General features: G+C 40.3%; 1 protein-coding gene across 1 annotated transcript; it reads right to left on the bottom strand.

Moving 5' to 3' along the window:
* Positions 1-1,589: 1,589 nt before the first annotated feature.
* On the bottom strand, positions 1,590-11,097 carry DDX59 (DEAD-box helicase 59). Its single transcript, XM_086462586.1, has 8 exons — positions 11,059-11,097; positions 9,003-9,826; positions 6,518-6,685; positions 5,886-5,975; positions 5,280-5,531; positions 4,263-4,415; positions 3,647-3,775; positions 1,590-1,930 (listed from the first exon to the last, which is right to left on the bottom strand). Exons 2-8 carry the CDS (start codon positions 9,813-9,815, stop codon positions 1,667-1,669), a joined length of 1,869 nt encoding a protein of 622 aa, XP_086318712.1. The 5' UTR covers positions 9,816-9,826; positions 11,059-11,097; the 3' UTR covers positions 1,590-1,666.
* Positions 11,098-11,627: the final 530 nt, after the last annotated feature.

Raw genomic sequence — 11,627 nt, forward strand, 5'->3', positions numbered from 1 at the left:
ACGGCCCCGCTAACGGAGCCGGCCTCCTGAAGGAGCCGGCCGCTCAGCAGCGCGCGGCCCGGGCACCGAGCTGCCGTCAGAACGCGGCGCTTACCGACTCGCCCGTCAGAGAAAACTGGGATGGTCGAAAAGTTTGAGGACTGCAGGATGAGAAAGATTATCAAGGACTATTTCGTGAAATCCCCGCAAGTAACGAAAGGGGGGCTCCTGCTGAAGGACACCCGCGTGTTAGGAAAGATTTGGCATATCCAAGTGCTGTACAACTGAGCTAAGATGAAAAAGTTTAGGAAGAAAAAACAACAGCAGAGGGAGACAAAAGACAAAACGGGGCGGCAAGTTAAGAACTTGAGGTTTTCCCTGTGTCAATGCTGTTACAGTAGTAACAACAGTGCATAGAAAATAGAAATAATAATAAATATCGTATTTCAGATTATCAGAATTTATAGTAAGAGTTTGTCATTAATAACTGTGTAAATCTGTCGTTGTTAAAGAACCCCTAGCACCAGTGACACACTTAACATCACCTGCCTTGCAGCAGGTAAGACCTACCCTTTTTTGTTTCTAGTCAGGGAAAAATTAATTTGCTACCAAACAAAGTCAGCCCGTCATAGTGCTGGGCTCTGGCCAAAGAGCAGATGTACAATGCACAGGGCTGGGGGAGACCTCAGTCCGCCGAAAAGGGAGGATGCATTGCAGCAGCATGAAAGGTCTGACGAAACTAATTTCTCAAGACTCAGGTTAAAAGAGAGGGGGAAAAAAGGAAGTTTTGATTATGACCTGTCTCAGACTTGGGATGGTAAGCTGTACGACACTACCTTAGAATGGTTTTGGTCTCGTTTCCTGAAAAAAAAAAAACCCAACATATAATAGCACCTTGTGTCAGAGCATGGCAAGTTATGCTTGAATGAGTAGTAAACAAGTAAATCTGATCAGTTATACATTAATGCTTCGTTAAATAAGAACACAAATTTCTTGTTTAACTTAGGTGGTTTATCCCATTTCTCTACAATGAAGTTATACTCATCACTGAGTATTTCTGCTTTTGCAAAGAGCTTGAGCAGGACTTTTAACTGGTCCACGGGCAATAAAGGTGAAACTAAACTTCCAGAACCGTTTACAAACAGAACTTGCACATATGGTCACAAGAAACCCCCAGAGAGCACACCGAGGGCTCTCGGAGAAACGTTCCCAGTGGAAGCTTTTATGTAAACTAAGAGCGAGAGAGGGAGACTTGTTTTCAGGGACTAATCTGTCACCAATTTTAATTTTTTTTTTTTTTTTTTGATTTGGGATGGTGTCCTTTGGAAGGACCTTGCCTCAATATACTGACAGAAAAATTACCTGAAGAGTGTTTCACAAGAAGCCTGAAATGATTGTTCAGAAATACTAAAACAAGCTGAAGAGTATCTTCTCAGTTGATGTTGCAAGCAAGGCTACTGGTGTTGAAAAAGGGTTACATAAGAGTATTTTTACTAGGCACTGCTGTAATTCCAACTCACAATAGTCTGTATTTCAAAACAAAGACGAGATAAAAATGAGACTCCTTAAAAATCTGAATATATAAACTTCTTTAAAAAAAAGGCAACATACAAGGCATCATAATTCCATGTTTATTTTAAATCACACTTTCATTATAATTACATATGATGCTATTAATTAGCCTTTATTACCTCTGAGAATTATTTTTGTCATGTTTTCTAATAATGTCCATAATATTATCTCCCGTTACAAGGCTATTCTGTAATTGTTTAAGTCTCTGTTGCTCCCTTCGCTTTTGGTCATGAAGATAGGGGGAATTAAGCAGCTGTGGGGGAAGAATGGTGCCCGTTGGTTTCACTCTCTTCACAACATCCCAAAAGAGCTTCTTGCTGTTGTTATTGATAAAAGTAATTGCAGTTCCACTGCGACCCAACCTCCCCGCTCTTCCAACCTGAAAAAGCAAAAACTCATTTTAAGTTATCAGTATTAAATTGAAGTCCTTGAAACATCCTTAAAGTTTATTTTCTGTTATAAACAGCAACTAATCTAAGTGACAAGGTCAAATCTCTTCATCTCTTCCTCTAAGCACAAAAAGTTTTAATAAACTTCCTGAATTCAGGATATGCAGATCTGAAGCTTTAGCTTAAAGGCATCTAAAATTAACACTTGCTTATGGGACAAACCAGAAGTCCAATATTGATACTGAGATATAGGATATAGCCAGCCTACTGGCAAAGGCTCATGGTAAATCTGGTCCAAATAAAATGTTTTTAAAAATGTTTATTATAGCGATGCCGCATACATGTATCTTGTATCAAGCACGACCAGAAAAATGCACTTTACTTTCAGTGTTCTAGTAACTTATTTATCAATATTACCCAAAGTGCCTGAACAAATTAGAAAAAAATCTACAAAGACTCTCTATTTAGGAAGAGATAGTACGTTAATATTGGTACCGTTTTGATGCTAGCAAAGACCTAGCAGTAAATTTATTTATTTACCACTTGCTTACAACTTAAGCTGAAAGATACTTAAAACCCCGAGAGGCATACTGCAGTTAGTAACAGAATACGTTAGGAGTTCATGAGACTGGGTGACTTCCAGAGGTCCTTCCCATCTCCTCAGAACAGGGCTAACTCCAAAGTTAGATCAGTTTGCTCAGGAATGGAGTTTCGAGTGCCTCCAAGCACAAAGGTCCCACCACCTCTCTGGGCACCCTGTTCCACTGCCTGACTGCTCTCACTGGGAAAAACACTCTTCCCTGTTATGAGGCCAGAATTTCCCTTGCAGCAAGTTGTAACCGTTGGCTCTCGTCCTCTCACTGTGCCAAGAAGAGTCTGGCTCCCAGTCCCCTGTAACCGCCCATTACCAAATAGAAGACGTCAATTAAGTCTCTACTCCAGCCCAAACAAGCCCATTTCCCTCTGCCTCTCTTCACACATCACGTGTGCCAGCCCCCTGACTTTGTCTAGAATCTCTCCAGTTTGTTAGCTTTTCCTGTGGCTGATGGGTCTCAAAACTGGACACAGTAGCGGAGTACTGTGGCTTCCTAAGTGCCAAAAAGAGGGTAATGATTAGTTCTCTTGATCTGCTAGCCAAACTGAGGCTGGGGTGTGTGCATCTATATTTAAACACACACGCGCACAACCCACGCACCATCTTTTTTAAAGTGGGAAATTCTCAGCAAAAATGTCAAGAGGAGAAACTGGAGTAGGAAGAAGGAATGAAAACAAAGTCCACGACTGGTTTCCTGAGTGCATTACATGCATATCCCACACCGCAGGCGAGCTGCAGCAGAAAGAGAGGGGTTTGGCCTTTCCTCACGCAGATAGTAAAAACATGGTAAACTTTGCTTTCTATAGACACCAAGTGATACAAAAGAGTATGAAACAGGAAGAATAATACTGCAAAAATAACTGATGCAAGAACACTGTTCTAGGTTTTAGTAACTTACACAGAAGATACAAGAATAGTGTTCTAGATTTTAGTAATTTACAAAAGAGACTTATGGAAAAGATATTCAGCACCTTTCTTTCCTTTCCTATAAAAAACAATATTCTGAAAAGGAAAATAATCTTTAAGTTTCCATTTAAATCTAAATTTCCATAGGTGGATGTCATATTTCAGTACATTTTTCAAATTATGCTTTAGCAATTTATTTATTTACCTGATGGACATACTCATCCATACTTGAAGGCATATCAAAATTTACTACCAGTTTCACATTGACAAGGTCAAGCCCTCGTCCAAGGACTCCAGTACTTACTATAACTTCATACTTCTCTTGAAGTAATCCCTGGTAAAGGAGGAATAAACAAAAATTAATTCTTTTTTCTTTATTTTTATTTTGAACCTCTCCAAGCATAGGCTAGGGTTAGTTGTATAGCATATGAACACAGCCAGTGGGATTATTCTATTGCAGAAAAGAGAATGCCCTCCCTGTATTCTTGATTTAAATAGGAACATAATTCACATAAGAGAAAGCAAAAAGATTAATTTTTTAATTTAAAAATCATCTATAAAGTTAAATACATATTTAAATTCCCATTTCAAAGCAAATAACCTAGGAAATGGTCTCCAGTATTTATATCTGCATTTAAAATGGTGGTGTTATCTACAGTTTTGCCTGGTCCCATCTGTCTCTCCTCTTCCCCAGCAATACTCCAGGTTTTACTGCAGAAAAGCAGTAAATTACAACTTAACTCACTCAAAGTAAGCTACCTTTAAAAAAAAATTGGCCATTTTAAATCTATCAAAACCCCATAACTTTAGGAGGCACGAACCTGTAATATTTCTGTTCTTTCCACCTGAGACTTTTCAGAATGCATAGCTGTACACTGCAATCCTGTGATCTTATGAACAGCATCACTCAACAGATCTGCGCCCAGCTTACAGTCCACAAATACCAACACTGGAGGCTTGAAGAGTTTCTTATCCTGTAAAATTAAGCAGTTTGCGTAAGAACGTATTACAACAGTTTGTTGCCCATCATCAGCAACTTGGATTCAATTTCTTCTCATATCTCTAATATTAACAAGACTTTCCAATGAATAAAAATGTTTTTAGGTAAGAAAGAACAAGATACCAGCCATGAAACTATACAAATCTGTATATCATAAACATACAATGATTTGCAGACTCAGAGCCCACAGTTATGTCAACACATGCGTTTTTTAGAAGTCAGCAGCTTTCTTTTACTTTCTTTAAATGTTACATAATAATTCTGAAATTCTTTAAGTTCTGAGGTTTGGTTAGATTCTTATTTACTTCTTGGATAACCTCAGCCAAGACCCCAAAATTCCCCCCAGAGTGCTCATAAAAGATATATATTATTATTCATATAAAGAAAATCCAAGGAAGAACTAAATTAGCTTTCTCACTCCTTTCTTTAATGACTTTTAAAATTACAAACCACTCCCAGGCATAAAGCAGCTATGGCAGTTTAAGAAAGTCCTGTTCCTCTACCATTCACAGATAACCAGTACAAATCTTTGGGATGCCATTCTGAGAATCACAAAAAAAAAAAAAAAAAAAAAAAAAAAATTGCAATTTTTAACTTGGATCTCAGCACCGGAATTTAGTTTGCTGCTGTACAGAAAGACATGTGAGCAACGGGGATGGAGTAATCCCCAAAACTGCCATTAAAGCTCTTACACTGCAGAACTACTGAACTAGTTAGTGCAGTTATATGCTTAACCTCACTCCACCTCTTCACTACACGCAGATTAGAATTAAAGATGAGATGTGTAAAGACATGAATAATTTGTAAGTTGTCCTTATGAAAAAAATATTACACTTACATTTAGTATTTCAAACAGCTTTTTCTTTTTAGATGGTTCTTCTACCCACAAGATAATTTGGCGAACATTGGAGCAAGGCAGATTCTTTTCTCCAATTGTTATTCTTACAAAATTGTGCAGAAGCTGATTTGCTAAGTGTTCGATGCCCACTGGAATTGTGGCTGACACCAGTATGGTTTGATGATCGTGAGAGATGTCTTCCAAAATATCCAACACTTGCTGCTGGAAACCCATTTTTAACATGGTATCCACCTAAGTGAAAAAGATTACATTTGTACCAGATTTCTCCATAAACAGCAGAATCCTGTCCTTCCAAATGCAGGAGTATTTCAGTCAGAAGAAAAGCTAAGTGACGAAATTAAAAACAAATGCTTCACACTCTCTAGCAGGATTACCCCGTCAGGTATTTTAAGTCTTTTATAGCCAATAGAACATGAATTGTTCAAACACCTGGCAAATGTGTTAACAAATGAACTTTTCTCTTAAGAAATATATTTTATCTTTGGAATGAATGCTTTGTATGTTTAATCAGTTAGACTAGCCACTCACGGTGGCTCTTCAAGGACATCTATATAGGCAATACAGCTCCGATAACTGAAAACTTACTTCATCCACCACGACAATTTTTATGCCATGCAGCTGAACAGAACTTTGCTTTAAAATCTCAAGAAGTCTTCCGGGTGTTGCTATTACAACCTAAAAAAAAAGGAGAAAAAAACCCACACACATACACAAAAAAAAAAAACAAACAAAAACCACAACAAACCAAAACCCAGGAGTTAGAAATTCCATGGAAGGACAGATGACTGTCCTAGAGAAAACTATGAAGTTACAGCACATAAGTGAGAAGTTAAATTACTTGCACTCAAAGAAGTTGTAAAACATAATACAGATTACTTAATAAATTATGAAGCCTCGAAAGAAAATGGACCTTTTAGAACTCCAATGGAAGTGTCTAAATACAAGCAATGTAATCTGCATTAAAACCTACTTTTGCTGTAAATTACAACTACTTGTCTAATAAAACGACATATTTCAGTCTTTGAAAGCAGCAATATGATGCATGAAACCTTTTAACCTCCCCAAAAAGCTACTATACGTTTAATCAGAAGTCAAAATGTTAAAAAAAAAAAACAAAATACAAACACCAAAATAAAATAACTTTATTGCTGTAAAACTTTCCAGAGCTAACAGTTTAGTAGTTCAGACTTAGAATCTTTCCACACTATAGTCCTTACCTTAACATTTTGCTTGAGACGGTGGAGCTGTGGTGGCAGTGGTAAACCTCCTACCAGGAGAACTGTTCTCATGTTTGGTAAACCAGCCATCAGCTCTTTAGCTTGTCTCTCTATCTGAATTGCTAACTCTCTTGTTGGTGCCAAGATAAGGGCAGATGGAGTTTCTGTCTAGAAAGAGAGGGAGAAATCTGTTGAACACAGAACTGCTTTATTATTTAGATAAAAAGCTTTCAAGACTACATCTCCCAATACTAAAATATAAATTATACAGTGCAGCTACTGTGGATACAATTAGACTCCTAATACCCTTTCTATTTGAAGACAGAAGGTAGAAAGGGATTATACCTTTAATAATGGGCAGGCCAAGGAAGTCTATCCCTCAATCACTCAGCTTTTGAAAACAAAAATTAATGCACATGTAAGTACACTGTTAGAATAGCTTCCCGAGAACAGGAAAAGGCCCAGAAAGCTAGTAGTCATTTGTAAAGATGGCTTTTTTCTATTTTAGTTATTGCACTGAATCTCTAACAGAAATTCAGAACAAATCCCACATGAACTCAAAATACAGGATGCTAGTTGAATCTAAAGATCATTTTAAAAAGTTTTTACAGGATACTTGTAGTATCAAGGATTCCCTGATACTACAGGAACAGGCTATTTCCATTTACTGCCTTGCACGTCACTAAGTAAAACCATCAAGTATTAGCCAGAGAAGATAAGCGGTGATAGGAACTTTACATAGCAAAAACATATGTCTCTGAAATTCAAAAACACAATTAACAGCCCCTCTGACTCACTACTAGTCAGCTAGGTAGAGATGAATCATTGCAGTGGTACAGTCTTAATTTTCCTTTTTGTTCCTTATACAAGTATCTTCAACCAAATTATCACCTCAGTGATACTGCTGCGACCCAGAAAACACAAAATTACAAGGCAGTAATTCCTCTTAGATTAACATAGAACTTAACTCCAGTTAACACATACTATCAAAGTAAAAATAACATGAAGTAACACACGGAAGAAAAAAATTTTAAAAAGGCAGAACAGAGGTCTAGCTCCCAGATGCATTATTTCAGTAACAAGGATCACCTCTCCAGCAAATAAACAAAGCACTCTCATTATTGATACTACAATCACAAATTCACTTAACAGTTTTCTGGATGGTGTTTCTTTCTAGTCTCCAAGTTACAAGTGACAAAGAGCAGGAGGTTGTTCCTTTCCCTCTGCATCATCAACGGAACTACAGAGCCAAATGATTGTGTCAAGAACGGCTTTTTGAGTTGTTTTCAAGTGGGCAACAGTGTTTAACTTAACAACTTACCACCACAAAAAAAGGTATCTATGTAGATGTGGAGAAGCCAAGAACTGTCAAATGTCTCATAACCAGATTACCATTACTAACATCTCATCTCTCTTTTACACTAAAAATGGAAATTATTTTAAACTACAAAATAAAATTATTTCTTGATATATACAATAACTTGTAAAGTACCCTGAAGACGAAGAATGAGAAAGATCATGTAGGGAAATTAAGTATTATTCATTGAGGCTCTCATTTTGTGCATGTCCTTGTAAGCATATAACTGTCTTGCAGACTTTAATGATAATCAGACAGAGGAAGTACTGGAGCATAATACTGAACTGGAGCCTGTTCTTAAATGCTCCTATATAATGCTTCCATTCTTAAAACTAATCCTATAGTACTTCAAAGATTGAGAGAGTTATTTAATTTTTTTTTAAATGAATAATTTAAAGATTATACACACACACACGTTTGTGTCTATATATGCCTGTAAAGGCATCTAAATAGTCCAAAACATCAACTAGAATCAGGTCCAACTTTTCAAATACATTCTTATGCATCTCTCTTTGAATAAAGCTACCAAAGCGATGTTGAACCACACACCAGGTACAGAATACTTTTTGCTATTACTTCTCATCATGCATTCATGTCCTTATGAAGTAAAAGTTTTCTTAAGTGCTTTCTCCCACAGCATCAAAGGGGAGACTATACAACTACAGGAATTTAGAAATTATATTACCCCAAATTTCTGTAGTTATTTGATGGTAGGCTGAAAATATTCCAACAGAAATTACTCTGAAATTATGCAAATGCCAAAAAAAAAATCTCTTTCAGCCCCTTGATACATCAAGATATAGGAACAACTTCTTGCAGAGGGCCTGGAATTATTTTCACTTTCTATTTTAAGACATTTAGGAAGTATACCACAGAATTTAGTTACCTTTCTCAACAAGGAGAAACTGCGTACTAGGTAGTATTAATAGAGTTGTTTTATTTCCTGACCAATGTGAAAAAACTCTCAAAGTCATTAAAAATAATCAGCACCTCCCCTCCCTCCAATCAATCAAAATAAAATAAATCATTGTATGTCAATAAAAACCACTGCAATTACATTCTCAGTTACAATAGAAATCCAAGAGACAAAGCTGCAAACCACTTTCTCTAAACACGTCGTTTCATTACCTCTTTCAAAACCTTCATAATGACAGGGAGTAGGAAGGCTGCTGTTTTTCCAGAGCCCGTGTCTGCGCTAGCCACAATATCCCTCCCTAACAGTCCAACAGGGATCATTTGCATTTGGATGGGAGTTGGGACTTCATAGCCAGAATTCTTTAAATTATGGTTTAAAGTTTCAGGAAAACCACAGTGTTCAAACTCTACAATAGGCCTCGGAACATGCTGGCCCTGGACAGCAATACCTAGCTGCAGTTTAAGGTTCTCAATCTGCTCATCTCGCAAACCTAAAATAAAGGAATGATCCTTGTAGCAATAAGGCGTATTAAACAGGTGAGTTTCTGCTTGAGATTCTGCTTTTGTGAATTGATCAGATTTTTCCTTTGCTTGAGTTTGCAGAAGGTGTTTGGCTTTACATTCCAAGCTACAGACATCTTCATCTGTTTTATCGCAGATATACTCTCCGTAGCGACCACACACAACACATACGGGTTCTCCAGGTTCTGCCCTACGCTGGGATTTGCTGAAGGATTTTATGGGTTCTTCCAAAGAGCTATCTTCATCATCAGTATTTTGGTCGTCCTTTCCCAAAGTTGTACTAGCAACACCAAGGTCTCCAGCTACAGGTTCTGTAAGTTCTTGTGCAACTTCATTCAAATTCCATCTTGAAGCAGAATTTTCTGTTCTAACCGACTGACAGTCTTGGAACTCAGTGGTCTCCTCTAGCAAAGGTGCTCCAGAAGACAATTTATTTTTCTTAGCCGTACAACTCTTGTCCTCATCAGCAGTCCTCTTGACTTTAACAGATCTTGGTAAAAACATGCTTCAGGACACTAGAAAGAAAATCGTTACAGTTGTTAGAAACTACTGCCATTGAGAAAGGTACATTTTACTGTTACCACAAAAAAATTAAAGTCTAGGAAACATATTTGCAAACCTAGAAACCAACTCTCAACCCCTGAAAAGATCTAGAGACTGCTTTGTTTAAAAATTATCTTGGTCTTAATGTTGATGCAATGTAAAGCAGTGTTTTAAAGTAACAGTGGAAGGATGCAACAATACAGGAAGACCCACCTACCGCTAGTTTTCAGTATTACACGTTTGCAGTTGAATAAAAACTTTGGGTTTGACTGTATCTGGAAATTTATCCATTTTGAGAGTTAGTCCTATTTAAATCCTTGGAGAATTTAGTTGTTCCTAAGATGAGCTATAGAAGCAAAACATGCATTCTTCTAAGCTATGAATCATCATCAATTTTAAAAAGGATGTGAAATTTAGTACAGGACCCACCCAAGACCACTCCTTTCGTTGTCCTTTTCAAAATAGTCCACTCAAATTTAAAAAGGCTGTAAAGATTGAGATCTGCTTAGAGTTCAGCTTTGTTCGTTCAAGGTGTCAAAGAAAGAGCAAAACCCTACACGATCAATTTGCCAAATCTCTCCTGTAATACAACGAAGCCAAATTAAGTGTCCATAAATAACCATAACCTTTATATTCTGAAACTTTCAAGTTTGAAAGTGTCAGGTGTTCTCACCAATCGCCTGCTATGGTACGATCGACGAACAAAATACAGAAAACACAGTCATTTTATTCTGAATTAACCGTACTGTGCGCACCAGTCTCTACATCAGCTATCTAAAAATACACAAAGCTATCTCTGTGCTCACAGCCGGCTGTTTTCCCGCACAGCTCACAGCAATCCGCAGTGGGGAAGCCCCAGCAGGCAGCTCACCGGTCCGACCAGCTCTGACCGACGCCCGGGGGCAGAACAGGGGCAGACCCGAGCCGCCTGCGCGGAGGTGGCTCCCGCTCGCTGCGGAAGCGGCGGCCGGATCTCGCCGCTCATTTTTTCGCACCTAATGAGAACTTCCCACAACCAACCTCTTTACAACCTCTGTAGCCTTTCAGGTGAGGGGCGCCAGACCAAAAAAAAAAAAGGACTATATCCCTAGCGTGCCCCTCGGGGGGACCCCGCTGGGAAGGCCCCTGCTCGCGGGGCTCCCGGCCGCCACAGCGGCCTCTTCCCCGCCTGCCCCAGCCCTCCGCTCCGGCGACAGATGCCCACCCTCAGGACGGCGCGGAGCCCTTTCTATCCGACAGCCTCCCCCGCCCCGCTGCTGCGAGGCGGAGCCGGGACCCCACCACCACCACCACCTCCTCCTCGTCCTCCTCCTCCTCGCTGGCGGCGGATGGACGTCGCTCACGTACCGCTACCGACCGGACGGCGGCCCCGCCGCCGCCCCTGCTCACAAAATGGCGGCGGCCCCAGGCCGGCGGCGGCCGGCGGAAGCAGGGACCCGCCGCCGCAGAGCGCTGGGAGAGCAGCCGGGAGGGCGCGCCGGGGACGGGGCGAGCCGACGGGAAGGGAGACAGGGGGCGGCGGCTCCCGGCCGCACGGGAAGGAGCGGCACCCGCGCCTCAGCGGCGGCACCGCGAGCTGGGCCGAGCCCGAGAGGCGAAACCCTGGCGGCCGCCCGCCGCCGCACACGGGGACAGGCCGGGCGGGCTCCCCGCTCCCGGGGGCGGCCAGGCCCGTCGTGGCTGGGCCTGCGTACTCGGCCTGGGAGGGGAAAACCGCACCGCCGGGAGGTGTCACCGCTGAGCTGGGTTTCGGTTCGGGGGCCTGAACGCGCG

Source organism: Leptosomus discolor, chromosome 3 (assembly GCF_034619465.1).
Source record: "Leptosomus discolor isolate bLepDis1 chromosome 3, bLepDis1.hap2, whole genome shotgun sequence".
Classification (NCBI taxonomy): Eukaryota; Metazoa; Chordata; class Aves; order Leptosomiformes; family Leptosomidae; genus Leptosomus; species Leptosomus discolor.

What these genes read in the sequence shown, in the direction of transcription:
- DDX59 (XM_086462586.1), bottom strand. Translation starts at nt 9,815, where the DNA reads ATGTTTTTACCAAGATCTGTTAAAGTCAAGAGGACTGCTGATGAGGAC. An exon ending in TTATGAAGGTTTTGAAAGAG is followed by an intron (nt 6,686 to 9,002) that starts GTAATGAAACGA and finishes CTCTCTTTCTAG; the next exon opens with ACAGAAACTCCATCTGCCCT. An exon ending in TGGATGAGTATGTCCATCAG is followed by an intron (nt 1,931 to 3,646) that starts GTAAATAAATAA and finishes TTGCTTTTTCAG; the next exon opens with GTTGGAAGAGCGGGGAGGTT.